Source organism: Chiloscyllium punctatum, chromosome 10 (assembly GCF_047496795.1).
Source record: "Chiloscyllium punctatum isolate Juve2018m chromosome 10, sChiPun1.3, whole genome shotgun sequence".
Lineage (NCBI taxonomy): Eukaryota > Metazoa > Chordata > Chondrichthyes > Orectolobiformes > Hemiscylliidae > Chiloscyllium > Chiloscyllium punctatum.
The window spans coordinates 12,464,041-12,485,203 of record NC_092748.1 but is presented as its reverse complement, the minus strand read 5'-3'; the positions used below and the strand labels follow the sequence as shown (position 1 = coordinate 12,485,203).

The 21,163-nt window shown below is 45.2% G+C and overlaps 1 protein-coding gene across 1 annotated transcript in view; it reads left to right on the top strand.

Moving 5' to 3' along the window:
* The window catches only part of LOC140481748 (uncharacterized), a 47,914-nt gene that overhangs the window by 25,433 nt on the left and 1,318 nt on the right, over positions 1-21,163 (top strand). Inside the window, exon 13 of the mRNA XM_072578284.1 lies at positions 8,568-8,699. Within this exon, the coding sequence (XP_072434385.1) occupies positions 8,568-8,699 (132 nt within the window). The remainder of the gene's footprint in view (positions 1-8,567; positions 8,700-21,163) is intronic.

Genomic DNA, 21,163 nt, shown 5'->3' with positions numbered 1-21,163 from the left:
GGATGTGGAGGCACTGGAACGGGTGCAGAGGAAGTTTACCAGGATGTTGCCTGGTATGGTAGGAAAATCCTATGAGGAAAGGCTGAGGCACTTGGGGTTGTTTTCATTGGAGAAAAGAAGGTTTAGGGGTGATTTGATAGAGGTGTACAAGATGATTAGGGGGTTAGATCGGGTTGACAGTGAGAACCTTTTTCCACGTATGGAGTCAGCTATTACAAGGGGGCATAGCTTTAAATTAAGGGGGGGTAGATATAGGACTGATGTTAGGGGTAGGTTCTTCACTCAGCGAGTCGTAAGTTCATGGAATGCCCTGCCAGTAGCAGTAGTGGACTCTCCCTCTTTATGGGTATTTAAGCAGGCATTGGATAGGTATATGGAGGATAGTGGGTTAGTGTAGGTTAGGTGGGCTTTGATCGGCGCAACATCGAGGGCTGAAGGGCCTGTACTGCGCTGTATTCTTCTATGTTCTATGTTCTATGTTCTATCTCCCTTTCTAACTGAACTGTAGGTATTCCAATAGGCCTGCCCTGCAGCAGTTCAAGATGGCAACTTACTGCTGCCCTCTGTAGGGCAACCAGGGAGGGTCAATAAATGCTGAATGGTACTCACACATCCCATTAGTGCATAAGAAAACAAATCCTCTCTTTATATTTGTCAAATCAGAAATATTTATCGAGACGACGAAGTGTGGACGTAAGCTCATTGAGATCATCGTTGGCAGCGTTTTTAATTCCACAGGAGGATGGAAACCAAAATAGATTAGCCAAGGGGTCCTCACAATCTGCAGCAGCTCAAGTAATTATTAATGGCCCAAAATGGGATCTCGATATTAACCATAGCCTAGCCACGATTTGTCTTTTTCTACGGTTCTCTCATGTATCAGTGCCAAATTAGACCTCGTAACCTCATGGCTACATTTCAGCTTGAGGCTTTATAAAAGTTCTGGGATTTACATATTAATGAATTGAAACCTGCAACCCATTCTAAGTGATTAAGACTTAACAGCTACCTGAGTTGTTCAGTACATTGCATCAGTTGAATGACAATTCGATCTTTTACTATGAATTCTGTGTCCTATGATGCAGCTCCACTAGCTACGCAATAAAGAAGCAGCGCTCCAAAAGCTTGTCCTTTCAAATAAACCCTCTTTCTGGATTAGATTACTTAGTGTGGAAACAGGCCCTTCGGCCCAACAAGTCCACACCGACCCACCGAAGTGCAACCCACCCACACATCTACATCTACCCCTTACCTAACACTACGGGCAATTTAGCATGGCCAATTCACCTGACCTGCACATCTTTGTGAGTGTGGGAGGAAACCGGAACTCCCGGAGGAAACCCACGCAGACAGGGAGAGAATGTGCAAACTCCACACAGAGAGTCGCCTGAGGTGGGAATTGAACCTGGGTCTCTGGCGCTGTGAGGCAGCAGTGCTAACCACTGTGCCACTGTGCCACCCTGTTGGACTGTAACCTGGTGGTGTGTGATTTTTCACTTTGTCCACCCCAGTCCAACACCAGCACCTCCACCTCAAGGATATTCAAGACTATGGAAGGGCAGACAAATAGGGAATGGAGGTGAGGCAGCATTTGTCAGTGAAGGAGGACATTGGCTTGAAAACTCATTAGATGGAATTTTTGGGGGATTGAGTGAATGAAATTCCAAGGGGAGAAAACATTTATGGGTGGCACGGTGGCACAGTGGTTAGCACTGCTATCTCACAGTGCCAGAGACCTGGGTTCAATTCCCACCTTAGGTGACTGACATTGTGGAGTTTGCACATTCTCCCCGTGTCTGTGTGGGTTTTGAGTGCACCTCCGGGTGCACCAATTTCCTCCCACAGTCCAAAAGAATGTGCAGGTTAGGTGAATTGGCCATGCTAAATTGCCCGTAGTGTTAGGTGAAGGTGTAAATGTGAATGGGTCTGGGTGGGTTGTGCTTCAGCGGATCTGTGTGGAGTTGTTGGGCTGAAGGGCCTGTTTCCACACTGTAAGTAATCTAATAGTCCCCAAACAGTGGTAGTGGTAAGAGAAAGCATTAAGCAAGAGATTAAAGACACAGGCAATAAGAAGACTGTAACTCTTTGCTTCACTATTGGAATTCAGCGCTTTTGAACAGGTTTGGAACAAGGCTCTAGTGCGGTCTGGTTATCGCTGAATAAATGCCACACACTATGCTGACTTGGAACTAATCTATGTTCCATCTGTGTTGCTGGGTCAAAGATCTGGATTTCTCACCCTAACGGAACTATGGGTATTCCTTCAGCACTGCCCTGCAGCAGTTCAGGATGGTGGCTCACTGCTGCCCTCTCAAGGGTAATCAGGAAGGGGCAATAAATGCTCAATGGTGCTCACGTTCTGTAGTAATTGGAACCAGGTGGACCTTGTTGACTACAAGGTCCTTGATTGGGGTTTTACCTTACACCAGTCAGTAAAGCCCTGGCTAGCCAATATAACCATGAGAAGGGATTTTAAGGTTTGACTTTGTTTCCTGAAAACTGGTTGAATGGTGGGGTTTGGAGCCTGGCTTTGCTGCTCTTCTCCCTTGTAAAATTGCTGTTTCTCTGTATACAGCTGTTAATGCCAACTGTTTTGTAAACTGTATTGTTTAATAAAATAAAAGAAAATAACCACAAGAACTACTACTGTTCAGCAGTAATGTGGTGGTTTATTAGAAGAAAAAAAGTATAACCAGGAGATTGGAATCCCCTTAGCCCAGGCGACTTAGAAAAATGATCACGAGAATCCCTTCAGGTTAGGTGACTGAATCCAAGCTGGCTGACCACAGCCAGTTACTGCTGTGAGGAAGAAGACTGCTGCCTTTTTGTTTTGTTTCATCTTTTGGACGATGTGAACTGCTGCTGTTGTTGCTATTGCTCCTGCCTGGGCCTACCCAATTCTGCCATAGCAGCCTGGGCCTACCCAATTCTTACATAGCAGCCTGGGCCTACCCAGTTCTGCCCTAGCAGCCTGGGCCTACCCAGTTCTGCCTGAACAGCCTGGGCCTACCCAATTCTGCTGTAGCAGCCTGGGCCTACCCAGTTCTGCCCTAGCAGCCTGGGCCTACCCAGTTCTGCCTGAACAGCCTGGGCCTACCCAATTCTGCTGTAGCAGTCTGGGCCTACCCAGTTCTGCCCTAGCAGCCTGGGCCTACCCAATTCTGCCCTAGCAGCCTAGGCCTACCCAGTTCTGCCTTAGCAACCTGGGCCTACCCAGTTCTGCTGTAGTAGCCTGAGCCTACCCAATTCTGCCTTAGCAACCTGGGCCTACCCAGTTCTGCCGTAACAGCCTGGGCCTACCCAGTTCTGCTGAAGCAGCCTGGGCTTCCCCAGATCCATTTTTTAAAATATAACCATGAGAATCTCCTCAGTTCAGGCAACAGACTCCGAGCTGGCTGGCCACAGTCAGTGTGCTGTGCACAAGTCAATAAAGGGTGACTTTTATGATGGGATATTGGCCTCTGTGCAATTATTTCATTGAAAATGGGAGAATACAGTACGTGCCTGAAAAGCATTCATTTGCAACAGTCACCTTAGAGTTGGGATAAACTTTTCTGGTATCATACCTTTATTTGGGAAGCTTGACTGATTGGATCCTGCTGTCAAAGACTTGTCCGAGTATGTGGAAAGAATGCAATATTTTTTCCAGACAAATGACATTGGGGCAGATGAAAAACAACGAGTAATCCTTCAGACTGCTTGCGGACCTGCAGCATTTTCAGTCGTATAGGGCTTAACATTCCCAGAGGCAGCAGACACTAACCTCTTCTAAGAATTGATGGAGTTGATCAAGGAATATTATGATCCCAAACCTCCTCAAGTGTTGAGATGCTGTCGGTGTTATTCGGCTGTTAGAGAACTGAGGGAATCCGTATCAGGATTTTTAACGAGGTTGAGGTGACTGGCAGAGGCATGTGAATTTGGGTTAACTCTGAATGCGATGCTAAGAGACTGTTTGGTATGTGGGATTAATGAGAAGTGCCTACTAGCTGAAGCCCAACTGGACTTCAATCAGGCACTGCAGCTGGCGTTGTCATTAGAAAATGCAGTAAGTGGAGCACAGGAGCTGCAGGGCATCCCAATGGAAGTGGACACCCTCACCTGTCCAACTGAGCTTGGGAAACACCACTTGAGTGTAGACAATCGCAGAGCCTCACTCAGGGTATATCCTGAGCAGAGGAACCCTGGGCCAGCCCACAGCAAAACCCCACAACAAGACCGAGCCTCAGGCAAGTGGTTAAAGTGTTCTTCAGGATCTGGAACAGCAAGCCATTGTAGGTGCTGGCTGTACGCAGACTCGAGATAGCAAAGGAGTCCTACAAGGCCTGACTTGAGTAGGCTGGTACTCAGGAGAGCACCTACCCAGGAAAGTCCCCGTACATGTGGGTCAGAACAATTGAATCGCTGAGTGATGTCCAAGTCAGACTGGATTAAAGTTAATGTTTGATTAAATGGTCACTCAGTTCCTATGTGTGGGAGGTCAATACCTATGCAGCTCTATCTGTGGTTGCAGAAGTGGTCTTTAATGAGATTTGCTGAGGACTCCAGTCCTTAAGCTTGTGCAATACCTCAGCCAGACTGAGAACGAACACTGAGCAAATGTTGCGGATTAAGGGTCTGACTTTGGTTCTGGTTGCCTATGAGAGGAATTAACACTGATGGTAGTAAAAGGTTCAGGCCCAGGCCTATTGGGGCAGAAGTGGTTGAGAAAGATTCACCTGGATTGGCTCAACGCTTTTCGATTAGAAAATGGCTGCCTCTTGGAAGCCCTAGTGAAATACCCGTGAGTATTTCAGGAAGGGCTTGGGACTATCGAAAGGTCTAAAGCAACCTTACATGTTGACCAGGAAGCAATTCTGAGAGTTTGCAAGGCCCACCTGGTGCCAATTGCCTTGCGGGCAAAAGAACAGACAAAATACAAGAGGCTGAAGAGCGAAGGAATTATCAACCCAGTGCAGTTTGCAGAATGGGCAGCACTGATTGTGAAGCCTGACTGCTCAGTTCGCCTTTGTAGGGATTTTAAGCAAATGGCATTTCACAGCTGGATAAATACTCTTTCCCTCACATCGAGGAGTTGTACGTAAAGTTGTCAGAGGGACTGCCTGTTATGCAGCTGGACATGAATCGCGCCTCCCTGCTATTGCGAGGAGTCCCAGAAGTACACTACAATTAATAGCCATCAGGGTTTATACCAATATACAAGACTGCCTTTTGGGGGATCATCAGCCTGTACCCTATTCCAGCAGACCAAGGATTACTCCAGGTTGCCATTTATCTGGATGACGTACTAATAACAGGGAAGACCCATAAAGAGCACTTGGAGAACTTGGACACGGTGCTTAAACATTTCTCCCAGGTGGGCATACACCTAAGAAGGGAGAAATGTGTGTTCCAGGCACCATAAGTGACCTACTCGGGATAGACAGTTGACAAATCTGGGTTACACACATTGGTAAAGAAAGTGAGGTCTATCAAAGGAGCCCAGCTCCCATGTCTATCCCGGAGCTGAGGTCTTTCCTTGGATTGGTGAATTATTACAGAAAATTCATACATAACCCGGCCTCCATGGTGGCACCCTGACACCTGCTATTGTAAAAGGGTCAGCCTTGGAAACGGTCGGGTGGCCAAGAAGAAGCCTTTAGGGAAGTGAAAATGCAGCTATCGTCATCTAAGGTGTTGGCCCACTACGATCGAAGCAAGAGGTAGTGCTGTTTTGCGATGCACCCCTGTACAGTATCAGGGTGGTGCTGGCTCATCAGTGGCGCAATGGGGAGGAATGCCCGATAGTGTATGCTTCCCAGACTTTGGCTGATGCTGAACCTACACATGCCCAGATAGAGAAGGAAGGCCAAACGCAAATATGACCAGAGAGAAAAGGAAGGTTTGGTGGTCATCTTTGATTAGATTAGAGTCCATACAGTGCGGAAATAGGCCCTTCCACCCAACAGGTCCACATTGACTCTCTGAAGAGTAACCCACTTCCCTCTGACTGATGCACCTAACACTATGGGCAATTTAGTCATGGCCAATTCCCATGGCCTGCACATTTTTGGACTTGGGAGGAAACTGGAACACCCAGAGGAAACCCACGCAGACACGGGGAGAATGTGCAAACTCCACACAGACAGTTGCCCAAGGCTGGAATCAAACCTGGGACCCTGGTGTTGTGAGGCAGTAGTGCTAACCACTGTGCCACCACACAGTGAGGAAAGTTCCACCAGTACCTTTATGGATAAGAATTTGTCATAGTCACAGATCATAAACCCCTGCTTGGGCTACTGAAGGTAGACAACACGATGCTGCTTGTAGCTTCTGGTAGAATTCAGCATTGGGCCCTTATTCTTAGCGCATACAAGTATAAGGTAGAGCACCATTCAGGAAGCAAAGTGGCTAATGTGGATTCCTTAAGCCACCTCCCACTGGCAGATACTCCACCGGCAGTTTCTCCCCTGGAAAAATCCATTTTGGCTTTAAATCTCCTGGTCACCCTTCCAGTCACTGCTGACAATATCTGACTGTGGACACAAAATGATCCTGCCCTAGTGAAACTAAAATGGTGGTGGTAATGGGGAAAAGAGAAGGGCCATCGCAACCTGGATTGAAACATTTCTGGACCCAGATAGACCAGATCACTATAGAGAATGGCATATGACAGTGGGGAGCAAGTGTGATTAACACGAGTGAAGGTCGCTGCCAGGTACTGGCTGAACTCCACCAGGGTCATCCAGGGGTTTCCAAGATGAAGATCCTCGCAAGAAGCTATGTCTGGAGGACAGAGTTGGATGCCTACATAGCGGTGTTGGTTGGGGCAGTGCCCAAAGTGCCAACAAGGATAAAAGGTGCCACCAGCAGTGCCCCCCTATTTGTGAGAATGGCCAGGTAAACCCTCAGTTGATGGTGACTGTGCAGGTCCTTTCATGAGCTCAATGTTCCTGATCATTGTGGATACCCATCCAAAGTAGTTGGACATGCAAACAGTTCGGTCGGCTAACTCAGGGATGACAATTGAGAAACTGCGAGCATCGCTCACGATGCATGGACTCCCAGAAGTATCGGTCACAGACAATGGGATGTCATTTACCAGCAGGGAATTCAAATATTTCTGAAAGTCAGATAGCATTTGGCCATAAGGACAGCTCAATATGATCCATTGTCCAACAGTCTCCGGAAAGAGCAGTCCAAACATTGAAGGCAAGCTTAAAGAAGCAGCCATCAGCCTCCATTGACACCAAACTATTCCAGTTCCTGTTCAATTATAGGACCACCCCACACAACAACAGGGATAAGTCCAGCAGAGTTGTTGATAGGGAGGAGACTCCACAATGGGTTAACTCTGATATTCACTGACCTAGGGGTGAGGGTAAAATGGCAGCCACATGCTGCCCCTAAGCAAGAGAAACAGTTTAACTCAGGGGATGAGGCTTGGTGTCAGAGCCATGGAAATGGCCCTGAATTGGTACGAGGCGAGGTTGATGCGAGGTCAGGTCCCATGATTTACCAAGTTCAGGTCAGTGATACAGCCCTGAGCAAACACATGGATCACCTGAAAGCTGTTACCTCGCAAACAGTGCAGAAGCAAAACATACCTGGCCCCTCAGAGCTGGCAGAAGGCCAAACGGAAACATTAGGATCTCCCCATCCGTGTACTGTTGTGGAAACCTCAGAGTCTGAGATGGAGAGAGCCTCAATACTGTTACCACTGGAAGAAGAGGCAGAAACTCCCCCAAGGCACTCCAGATGCAAGAGGAGGGTTACGGTCAGGTACACGCTACCCGTCTCAGAGTCTGAGCCAAAGGAACCGGACTTGGGTGTAAACTTCACAGGAAAAGCTACAAGCGAAAATCAAGGCCTATATTCCCAGGACTTAGTGGGGGAGGGATGTAGTGATTTTTTTTTTCTTTTCTAACCCCCACACTACCGCCTAACTGCAGTAGTGCATATTTTTTCCCCCTAGCACCCATGGTGTGTGTGTGTGTGTGTGTGTGTGTGTGTGTGTGTGTGCAGGTGTGAGACACAGTGAGAGACACAAGGTGCACGAATCTTTATTCAATTTCCACCACCAGGAAGATAGGAAAATACCCGAGTGGCCAGTGACAAGCAGTGCCCTTCGCAAAAGGCAATTCTGTGTGATCAAGCAGTGAAGGGGGAGGGGGGGTAGGGACTAAATCAAAATAGAGTTGGAGGGGGAAATAATGCACTCCACTCCCTGCGGCGCCCACCTCTCCCTGAACAACTCCAGGGTGTTGGTGGACGCCGCGTGCTCCTTCTCCAAGGACACCCGGGCTCTAACGTGACCATGGGTTGTAGTGATTGGAGCCAGGTTGACCTCATTGATTGGCCCAGGTTAACAACCCCAATCAGGAAAGCCCTGGCTGCTCAGTGTAACCAGGAGGTTGGAGTCTCCTCAGTTCTGGGGACTGACTCCGAGCTGACTGGCCACAGCCTGTGCACTGTGCACAAGTAAATAAAGGGTGACTTGGTGACGGGATACCGGCCTTTGTGCAGTTATTTCACATCCCATTACTGTATAAGTAAACAAATCTCCTCTCCTTTATTTATCAAATCAGAGATATTTTTCAAGACGACCAAGTATGGATGTGAACACATTGAAACCGTCTGCAGCAGCATTTGTAAATCCACAGGAGGACAAAAACCAAAGTGTTGCAGCGGAGAGCTCTGCACCATCTTCAGCAGCTCAGGTAATTATTAACTGCCCAAACTTCAATAAGACAACAGTGACATGCATAGCCAATAGGAAGGGTCACTAAATGGGCTGGGCATGTGTATAGTGATTTTGCAAATGTGCAGCACTAAGCAGTTTATTAATAACCCCCTTTGTGTTATTTCTGTGTTTTATTGTTATTTAATTGAACCAGGGTGCCTTGGGTTACTGCCTCAGATCATTAATCAGCAGTTTAATTCTCAAGTATAGTTACAGGAGTGGATTGAAAGACCGGGATTTTTGCTAATATTTGGAGCAGGACATGAGAAGGGAAGGAGGGTTTGAGACGTGCTCTGTGCAGTCTTTGATGTATACAATGTGTAACAGTGTCATCTGTGGGCTGTGCAGACTGAAGCACCAAGCGCTCTGCTAGACTGTAAAAGAGTGGGCTAGATGGATGATCCTTTGAATATTTAGCGTGCCAGGGTACCTGGTGTAGACAAAGGGACTCCCCTAATCTGTTTCTGAGAGATTTCTATGTTCCCTGCAAGTTCACTGTGAAACTTTATTTCCCCCCTATTGATCCACTCTTGTGCTATGTTGCTGAATTCTAAACTGCTCCTAGTCATCAGGCTTGCTGATTTTTCTGCTGTGTCCTCTTAATGTGTCCTCTTTCTGTTGAAAGCCTCCTTTAATTTTTTTGTAATGCCTTGTTTCACCATATTACTAGTTTTTTATTTGGGCTGGTTCAAGAGTTTATCATTGCTGTAATTCACATGTGTAATCCATCAATATTAACCATGGCCTATCTACATTCAACTCTTTTAGTGAGGTTCCCCAGTGCATCATTGCCAACGTGGAGCTTATTACCTTTTGTAGTTCCTTTTTACTTACACTTCAGGACCCTTGTTTCAGAGTCAAAGTCTTCACTCTCCATCTTAGTTAGCAATTCTATCATTTTATCCCTGACATACTCTACAACACAACATTGTTAATTAATGCATTCTCATTGCATGATAAACATTCTAGCATCATCTGATCTGTGGTTGGTTTGTCAATATAGGAGTCTAAAACAAATCCAATATATATTCCAAGAATTCCTCCTCCATTGTTATAGCCAGTTCAGTTTGTCCAGTCTCAAGGTAGATTAAGTCTGTCCATAATCACATCTGTAGCTTATTGCATGTCTCTAACAATGCAACCAGTGCAAAACATTATCCATGGTAAAGATATAGTTGCAATTATGGAGACAAGGATGGAAACTGAACTGTCCGGGGTATTCAATCTATGGAAGGGCTGACAAATAGGGAACGGAGGGAGGATATTGGCTTGGAAAATCATAATTTGGAATTTCTTGGGGAGTGAGTGAAATGTCAAGGAGCAGAAACATTGATGGGACTTGTATATAGGCACCAAACAGTAGGAATGGTGCAAGGGAAAGCATTAAAAAAGAAATTAAAGACATAGGCAATGAGAGGGCAGTAACTCTCACTTCACTTCTTGAATTCAACTCTTTTAAACATGTTTGGAACAAGGCTCGAGCGAGGTCTGGTTAATGATGAATAAATGCCAAACTCCATAGTGACTTGGAACCAATCAGTGCTCCTTCCCTGTCGCTGAGTCAAAAATCTGTATGTTCCTGTCTAACTGAACTGTGGGTATTCCTACAGCCCTGCCCTGCAATTGCTCAAGATGTTGGCTCACTACTGCCCTCTCAAGGGCAATCAGGGATGGGCAACAACTGCTCAACGCTGCTCACATCCCATTAATGTATAAGAAAATAAATTCTCTCCTTTTTATTTGTGAAATCAGGGATATTTACCAAGACAATGAAGTGTGATGTGAACACATTGAGCCCCTCATCAGCAACATTTGTAATTCCACAAGAGGATAGAAACTAAAATAAAGCAACAGAGAACTTGTCACCATCTTCAGAAGCTGAGATAATTATTAACTGCCCAAACTGGGATCCAACTTCAATAATCCAACAATGAAATGATTTACTAAAAAAAAAGGGTAACTAAAATCTGTCTGAGGTTGAGGGGTCATGTGTGTGGTGATTTTGGAAAGACCCAGCACAATGTAGTTTATTCATTACCACCTCAGCATCACTTCAGAGTTTTATTATCTTTTGGTGTTGTTTAACTGAACCAGGTGTGCCTTGAGTTACTGCCTCAGACCATTGATCAGCAGGTTATTTTTTTATCAACTATAACTGGAGGCTGCAGATTAAAAGACCTGGATTTCTGATTAAACTTGGAATTGGACATGGGGTGGGTGAGAGGGGCTGAGGTGTGCTCTGGGCAGTATAACAATATGTGACAGTGTAATGTGTGGGCTGTGCAGACTAAATGCTAAGCACTCTCATGGCCTGTAAAGGAGTGGGCTAGAAGATGTGGGTTTTGTATACCAGTGAGGCAACTTAAAGGCAGCACATCTGGTGGGGCAGTGGTGATATACTTGGGCAATGATTCAAAATCTGTGTTCTGGAGACCTGGGTTCAGATCCCACTGCAACAGCAGGTGGAATTTAATATCCAAAATCAGAAAAACACCCTTTTACTGCGACTCTCTATCTTCTACGACAAAGACAGATCTGTATCCATCTTACCAGCTCACTGTGGATCCCACTTGACCTCACCTTTTGTGTCAGCCTGCCATGAAGGGCCTTGTTAATGGCCTTACTACAGTCCATGTAGACAACACCCATCACCCTGCCCTCATCGATCATCTTTGTCACTTCCTCAAAAGATTCAATCACGTTTGTGAGACACAACCTTCCCCACACAAAGCCACGCTGCCTATCACCAAAATGTCCTTACTTTCTAAATGTGAGTAAGTCCTGGCCCTAAGAATCTTCTCCAATAATTTCCCTATCACTGACATAAGGCTCACTAGCCTATAATTTCCTGGATTATCCCTGTTGCTCCACTTTAAAAAAAGGAACAGCGTTGGCTATTCTCCAGTCCTCTGGGACCTCTCTTGTAACTAAAGAGGGTACAAAGATGCCATACAATGTCCCAGCAACTTCCTCACCTGCCTCCCTCAGTAGGTTCTATCAGGTCATAGGGACATATCGACCTTGCTAATTTTCAAAATGCCCAACACTACTTCCTTTTTTGTATTGACCTGCCCTAGAAAACCAACATAACCCTTCCAAGACTCATCATCCACCATGTCCTTCTCCTTTGTGAATACCAATCCATTAACGAACTCTCCCACTCCTTCCAGTTCCATGTATCAATTTCTTCCTTGGTTCCTGAATGGACCTCTGCTTTCCCTCGTTACCTTCTTGCTCCTTATATATAAAATGTCTTGGGATTTTCCTTAATCCTGTTTGCCTAAGACATTTTGTGGCCCCTTTTAGTCAAATTCCTGGTTCAGGAATTAGTCAAACTAATTCCTTGTTTGACCTCTTGCCTGCTATGTTTGTATTCTTTGGGGGCTCTGTCTGCCTTCTGCTTCCTCCTTTTTTCTTTTTGAATAAGCTCTCAAGTTCTCTTGTCCTCCAAGGTTCCCAAAACTGGCCATCCTTGTCCTTCATTTTCACAGGAACACGCAGACCCTAAATCCTGATCAATTGGTCTTCAAAAGATTTTTATGTGTCAGCTATTGATTTACCCTCAAACAGCCACTGCTTATCTGAACTTGTCCATTATATTTGCTGTGCTATTGTGTTGCTCATAGCTCTGTGTGCAATACCATATTTTGGAACTCCATAGACGTCACTTCCATGGAATTGCCCTCATCACTCTGCTATTTCTTCACAAAACTATAGCAAACTGTGTCGAGGTTGGCTTTCCTAAATTAATCTGCATATGTCCAATTGATTATTAATTTTGCATCAGATTATTGTTTCTACAAGTTTCCACACCACCTCCTTTAACTGACTGACCTGTAATTGTTGATTTTACCATTACAGATTTTTTTTGCAACTGTTATCCCATTGTTCAAAGTACCGGAAAGACTGGAAAATTCTGTTCTCTCAGAATCCTTGGATTCATTTTGCCCACTCCTAGAATGGTATCAAATGTAATCACAGACAATCTAGCTACTGTCACCTTGTTATCGATGTTAAACCTTTTGGTGGACTCATTATCTCACCTTTTACTGTGCACTGGATGATATCTTCTTCCTTGGTAAAGGCAGCTGCAAATTATTGACACCCCATCTATTCTCATTGCCTCTATGCATATTGATTCATAATAGAGCCTGCTTTTCCTCTTCCTACCCTCTTCCTAATCATATTCTGACAGAAGACTTTAGGATTCTGTCATATGTTGGCTGCCAGTGTCTTTGCATTCCTCCTCTTTACTTATCTTTGTTGTTCACTTTCCCTCTGAACCTTCTATATTCAGATTGATTTTCCAGTGTGTTCAGGGCATTGATACAGGACGGCACAGTGGCTAGTGGTTTGCACGACAGCCTTACAGCACCTGGGTTTGATTCCATCTTCGGGCGACTGCCAATGTTGAGTTTGAGTATTCTCCCCGTGTCTGCGTGGGTTTCCTCACAGTGCTCCGGTTTTCTCACACAGTCCAAAGATGTGCAGATTAGGGTGGATTGACTATGCTAAATTGCCCATAGTGTCCAGGGATGTGCTGGAAGGTGGGTTAGCCATGGCAACTTCAGGGTTACAAGAACAGGGTGGGTCTGGGTGGGATAAGTTTTAAGCGGTCTGTATGTATTCAGTGGGCCAAATCCAGATTAAGATGGTGCTGGAAAAGCACAGCAGGTCAGGCAGCTTCAGAGAAGCAGGAAAATCGGGATTTCGGGCAAAAGCCCAATCATGATGAAGGGCTTTTGCCCGAAATGTCGATTTTCCTGCTTCTCTGATGCTACCTAACCTACCGTGCTTTTCCAGCACCACTCTAATCTCCAGCATCTGCAGTACCCACTTCCACCTCAATGGGCTGAATGGCCTGCTTCTATGATATGTCCCGAGGGTGTTACCAAGGTAACGGTGCAGAACGAAGAGGAGGGAGATCCTCTTCAACTGGATGGGGTGGTTGAAATATTTCCAACCCTGCCGTAAGGAGGGTGAGAAGCAATTGCAGGATATGTGAATGGCAGGAGACTGGGATACTGGTTACAGTGCAATAAAAAGGACAATGATCTGACTAGAGACGATGTGGTACTCATTGCAGTCTCACTATTTACACGGTTCACAGTACTTTTGACTTGGCTGATGCATGTGTCGTTTGCAGTGCACACGGACCTCTCTTCTTTGACCTGCATTAACCCTAACAGAATAACCTTAACTTTCTTTCTCCCTCATAAGCTGTTGGAGCAGATGTAGGCCATTTGGCCCATCAAGTCTGCTGTGCCATTCAATGAAATCATGGCTGATCCGATAATCCTTACCTCTGATTCCCATAACCCTTGATTCCCTTCCTGGTTAAAATGTACCCATCAGATTAGGTTCACTACAGTGTGGAAACAGGCCCTTAGGCCCATCCAGTCCACACCAACACTCCAAACAGTAACCCACCCAGACCCATTTCACTCTGACTAATGCACCTAACACTATGGACAATTTAGCATGGCCAATTCACCTAACCTGCACATTTTTGGAGTGTGGGACGAAACCGGAGCACCCGGAGGAAACCCATGCAGACACTGGGAGAATGTGCAAACTCCACACAGACAGTCGCCTGAGGCAGGAATCGAACCCGGTTCCCTAATGCTGTGAGGCAACAGTGCCAACCACTGAGCCGCCGTGCCACCCAAAGCCTCTTTAAAAAGCATTGATGCAATTGACTTTGATAAACCTGTGTATAACTAGTTCAATGATTTTATTTGTTTTTTATTTTCTTCCTTGCCCCACCACCCCCACCCCCCACATTGCTCTTCCTGCTGTTCTTTCACACGACAAACTAACTTTGCCCCTTTTTTGTGATGTTTGGAGAATGTGGAAATCCCTGTGACAATGGAAGAAGTCAGGGACAGCCCACAGGGTGACCAGCCATCACCCGATCCAAACCTTGTCAGTACATCAGCCGTGTAATTCATGTGGTTACCAGATCAGGTCGGAGACTGAAGATTTTGTGGCAAATACATCACTTGCTGACTCCCAAAGCCTATCCACCATTTACAAAATGCAAGAGTCCCAGCGAATATAGATGAATGAGTGCAGTTGTATTAGTACTCATAAAACTTGACACTGTCCAATACAAATCAATGAAGGGAGTCAGTGGTGGTGGTGTAGTGATAATGTCACTGTTAGTAATCCAGGATCTCAGTTTAATGTTCTGGGACATGGACTCAAATCCCACCATGGTAAATGGTGAAATTTGAATTCAATAAAACTGAGCCCCATGGAACCACAGCCAATTGTTGGTTTTAAAAAAATTTGGTTCACTAATGTCCGATTGAGGAAGGAAATCTACTGTCCTTAGCTGGTCTTGCCTACATGTGACTTCAGACCCGCAGAAATGTGGTTGTCTCTGAGCTACTCTGAGTGATTAGAGATGGGCAATAAATACTGGTGTTGTCAGCAACACTCATATCCTGTGAATTCATTTCATTTATATTTGGATTGGGATGTTATCCATCAGCTTAAGCATTCACTTTCTCCACCACAGTGGCAGTCAAATGCATCATCAACCAGTGGTTTCCCAAGATTCCTTCAACACCACCTTGTAAACCTTTGTCAACTATCGCTAAGAAAATCACCGCCACCTTAAAACTCTCCTTCAGTATCTCTCAACTGGGAATATATCACATATCTGTCTCTCCCAATGAAAAATATGTATACCTCCACCACATGAGCTGCAAAGATTTAAGATTGTGGTACCTGCATCTTCTAAAGGGTAGTAAAAACAACAAGAAATGTTGTTAGCTGGTGAATGAATGTTTGAAAATGTGAATCGGCATTTGTTGATTCCTTTGTTCCATTGTTATTGCTCTATCAAACTGTACCCTCTCACAATAACATGTACTAAAATTAATTTATAGTTTACACTCTCGTTTCAACAATTATTAATGGTGCCTTGATTTTTTTTTTAATTCCTTCATTTTTATTATATCACTCTCAATATGGTATGATGCCCAAAATTCAAAATTATAATTTCCTACACCTGAGATTAAACTCTCTAATGTACCTGATGGATAACAACGCTGTTTGTATTGACCCCTATGGACCACCTCTTCCCATCTGTTGCTTGTTGGGTAGCATTACTGTTCTTTGTTCCTGATTCCATGTGTTTTGACAATAATCAAGAGTGTATTGGGTGGTAGACCATATTGAAGATCATTTAAGAATCCAAATGTATTAACTCTACTGCATTTCTTCAAAGCCTCAGAGCAATTTGTCTATTCTTCACTGTTACTTCAAATTCTAGATGTTTCTCTGTTTTGTCTTTGTCACTTTATTTCCTCTCATGGTCATTGAGCTATAGTAAAAGCAAAATACCACAAATGTTGGAAATCTGAAGCAAGTAAAGAAAATGCTGGAGGAATTCAGCAGGTCGGCAGGGAGAGAAACAGAGTTAACATTTCAAATCCAGCACAACTCCTCTTCTGAGCTGAAAGGTGTTGGAAAGCTATTTTAAAATTATTTTGACAGAGGCAGAAAAGGAACAAGGTGGCAGATGGTATAGAAGCCCAATGCAAAAACCAAAGGGGTTGTTAATGGCGGTGAAAGAGAACTAGAGATGTAAGATGAGTGTTAATTATGGTGTAAAAGAGAGAGAATGCGTCCTTTCTAATGAAAGCAAAATGAACATGACACAAACGAGACATGGCGAGAGATTGGTGGGAGGGATAGAGAATGTACAAGAAATAGAGAACAGATGTAGTGCAGTCAGTTTCTGATGTTATGGAATTCAAGATGGCGGGGGTGGCAGGGTATGAGGTGTTCAGGCTCCAGGCCCATTGGCTCCCTCTCACATGACCGACTGTATCCTCCTTTTAAAATTTAATTTTCTTCTGTTAACTTTTAAATCAAATTCATTTTTCCATCTTGCTGCCACCCCAATGGTGGAGAGAGGTTGCAGGGAGCTGTTGAGCTGCGGATCCAGTCCATTCCTCATGGCCACGGTGGTTGTGCCTTGAGCAACGGTTCGCCGAAAATGAATTGGAGTCTGTTCTTTTCCTTTGGTGGTTTTGGTGGAGTCTGCAACGATGGCAGATTGAACGATCTCTCAGGAGTTAGTTTGGATGGTCCCTTGGACCTCAGAAGTTGAGAATGGGCCCACGTCCTCGAGGCCATGGTGATGAGATGGCTTTGGCAGAGGCAACGTTCTGGGTCCGGTCAGCAATGGCAGGGGCTGCTTCAGCATGCTTCCTCCTTGGCATTGTGGTCTCAGGGGCAGCTGTGGAATAAGGCACGTCCTGTGGCCTCTCAGGGAATCAAGACTCCATGGTCGGAACAAAGAATGAAATATGTCCTAACTTTGTTTGTATTATTTCTTTTCCATAATTCATGTAAGTAAAATGGCACTGGATTAATTATGACGACTCAGGGACATTTTTCCTGTACTTTCATAAATACATGTAACAATACACTGTACAGCATTGACACTTGAGAAGTATGTGAAGTGCCGAAGCGGACAATGAGATCTTGTTCCTCAAGCCTTGTTGTTGTGCTTCACTGGACCAGTGCAGTAGGCCCACGACAGAAATATCTGCCTGAGGGCAAGGTGATTCATTTGGAATAGCCAGCAACTGGGAGGTCAGGGTCAGTCCTACAGATGGAGCGGAGCTGTTCTGCAAAGCGGTCACTCAGTCTGCCTGTGTGCTCGCCAATGTAAAGGAGACTACATTGTGAGCAGAGGATACAGTCGATTTGATTGTTAGAGTACAAGTAAAATATGACTGTGGCAGTCGGTGAGCTTGTATTGGCTGACAGCCTATCTTCAGGAATAGAAACAGTGAAGTCGAGGAAGGGAACAGATGGACCAGGCGAAGATGAGGGAAGGATGGCATTGAGAAACAAAGCTTTTTTTTCCCAATTCCAGACATGAGCAGGAAACAGCACCAAAGAAATCATTGATGTCTCAGTGAAAGAAAGTATGAGTGAAATAGGGAAGATTCCACGTAACCAAAAAGGGACAGGCAAAAGTGGAACCCATACAGGTACCCCTGGCCACACCTTTGACTTGAAGAAAATGAAATGAGTTGAAGGAGAAGTGGGAACGAGCTCAGGTAGCTGAAGGACAGGAGTGGTGGATGCAGGCTTCATTTCAAGGAAGACCAGTAGGCCTCCTCAGCATCTCGGAGAAAGTGAGGACTGCAGATGCTGGAGACTAGATTTGAAAAATGTGATGCTGGAAAAACAGCAGGCCAGGCAGCATCCGAGGAGCAGGTGAATCGACGTTTCGGGCATAAGCCCTTCTTCACCAGCATCTGCCCTCTACTTCTTCCTCCTCCTTCTCCTCTGCACCTACCAAAAATATTTTTAACAATTATTTTCCAACAGTTTTCAGTTCTGAAGAGAAATTGTACCGGATTTGAAACATTAATGCTGCCTTTCTTTCTCCACAATGCTGCCAAACCTGCTGAGTCTCTTCAGCATTCACTGTATTTGTTTATAGTCATTAATTCCCTGTTTATCTGTAACATAAAGCTGACGCAGAGAGTATCAGCAATTCCACCATGACAGGTACACGTCACTTCACAAGACTCTCTCAATAAGACCTCATTCCTGCAGGAGGTGGGGACAAGTATCTTGAAAAAGCAGGTTAGCTCCAGAGGTGATAAAGCTGACCAGCGAATCCTCTTTCCCCCCCCCACCCCCCACCCCCTCCGCCTCTTTGAAGAAGGTGAACTGACTGTCTTGGGCAGGGATGGTGTTGGACACATGGTGAATGCTGGAGGATGTATTACATAGGGCCAATCTTCTTAATCCCTTCAAATTTTGATTCTATCCGACAAGCAGTGCCCGATATCCGAGAAAGTCAAGAGTGTGGCGCTGGAAAAGCACAGCAGGTCAGGCAGCATCCGAGGAGCAGGAGAATTGACATTTCGGGCAAAAGCCCTTCATCAGGAAACGTCGATTCTCCTGCACCTCGGATGCTGCCTGACCTGCTGTGTTTTTCCAGCACCACACTCTCCAGCAGCTGTGGTCCGCACATTCTCCAAATGACTTGTTTCCTCCCAGTCGCCGTTCAGAAAGGGGGTTTGCTCAAATATTAGATGTAGAAATGCTGTGCAGCCTCTTTAGTGAGTGTTGCCAGGCAACTCAGTGACAATCATTTCTTTAAGCAACCTCCGGATGGTCATATCCCAGCATGTGCTTCAATTCCCTGACATGGTCGGCACAACATCGTGGGCTGAAGGGCCTGTTCTGTGCTGTACTGTTCTATGTTCTATGTTTTATGGTCACAGTGAAGTAAATTGGTTTGCAGATCAAGAGCCATCTCAGAGGCTCTTTTGCATATGAAGTATTTGGGAAAAAAATTGCCTCTTATTATTTAGCCTGAAAATGAAGTTGTTAACCAAATGATGTATTTTTCATGAATACCAGTGATCTCTGTCTGTTTATACCCAAACTATCTCTCAGCAATATTTTGAACTTCTGCCTGAAAGCCTGTTTTTCTGGGCTAGTCTTCACCAACACCAGCACCAATCTTTGTACTTCTGAATGATGGCTAGAATCCAAGTTACTTGTCTGGTAATCACCTGAAATGAGTCGACAGAAACATCCTGAGTCAATTGACCCTCTTCAACACTCGAGATAAAACTCCAGTCCAATGTGTAATTAATTCTGTCCATTTTACAAACCTCCCATCTCACTCTCAAGAAAGCCAATGAGCAGATTTGTTAAAAGGGTTCTGCATTCACAATGAACATTCATCACCCGGGAAATGGGGGATCACTCACCTAGAGCCATGGCTCAGCTGTTACCTCGGATACCAACTTCCCAATGAGGAAACAGATCCTAGAGCTCATAGCTCTGTCTTATTCAATGTAGGAGATGGGGCAGAGTGTTTGGAAAAGATGAAAGCATTGTGAAAAGATCAACTTTTTTTAAAAGTAGAAATATTCAGCTGGATCTCCTGACCAGGAATGGTCAGAATTGAACTCTTCATCAAAGACAATCTCGGATCAAGAAAGCACTGCAGATGTTACCCCCATGTCGAGTGGAGATCTCACAAGTGAAAACACAACTGATGAAGATTACAGTAAACACAAGGAAACGGTCAGTAATTTATGGTGTTGTAAATGGATTGTGGTCAGGAATGCAGTTTATTTGTCCTCTGGGTGAGATTCTGGACTTTTATCTCCTGTGGTAGAAGTTGATTTATTTTTTGATCTGTTCCCTCGGGTGATTAATTAAACAACAGGTGGATCAGTGACGATATTTAAAGCTGGAAACAGCTGAACATCTGATTGTCTCCAGCAATGGCCATGCAGAGGGTGAGATGTGAACCGCACATGCCTATTAAACTCATTCAGGCAGCATTCCCACACTGCTCACTGGTGTCACGCCTGTAAGTGGTGACCAGGTTTCAGGTATACATGATCCCACCTAAAGGAAGCCAATGGTTCTTAAACAGATGGCTGCACATGCCCTGGAGAAACGTGTGGGTGGAGAGATGTGGCTAACATTACTCCTGAGGGGGCATGGTTCTCTTCCAATGGTGCTCCAGAGGCCCTGGCTGTGAGGAGGGAGGAATCTGTTCTCTCCACGTAGTGGCTGGAGGCCATCCAAACATCAACAACAATGGGAAGACATTGCTGGGTTGGTGAGCAGTAAGGAGTCTGCCAACTCCAGATCTGTCCCTGTCAATCCTGGAGTTGCAGTGAATCATGCAGACCCCCTTTGAACTGAACAGTCAGCAATGAACCCCTGAGTTTTCCTTGCATTTTCATTGTCCTAGAATAGAAGAGCCTTTCTTGTCACTTGCACTCGAATGAATGCAGTGAAAGGTTTGTAATGTCACCACTCAGCACCATCTCAGATACAAAGTACCTCGGCACAGATACTTTAACTGCTGTTACTGAGTAAAAAATATAGATGAGCACGCGAAGAGAGTTTAAAAAGTCCAGAAAGATCCTGGAAAGTGACCATAAAGTACTTAAGTTCCAACCTCTCTCCAACATGAGCCGGTGCCTGCCATCCCTAGAACACTAGGCCATGCTGCCTCTAGAGGCCGGTCCAATCCAGGACACACTCAGCCACCACTCCAGCTCCGGCTCTGGCCCACTCCACTGCCACTCCGGGAATTGCCTGCTCGCTCTGCTGCCACTGTGGGACAGCTATAAATCAGTCCCTCTCAATCCCTTTGCTCCTTCACTTTGTTTAGATTCAGACTCTCTAAGGAATTGTAACTCCTTCATTTCCACTGCCAAAACACAGGCTCCGAAAAGAATCGATATCAATCCACTTAGTGGTCGAGCTTATTATTCCTCCCGGTATTTTGTGGCAGTCCTCTACAGTAGCTCTATGTCCTGACTTGATGCCAGCCACAAATCTTGAAATCCCACTCCATATTCCTGAGTCCAGATCATCTGTATGACTCACAGGCACCACTTCCCAGAGCACAGGGCACTTAGA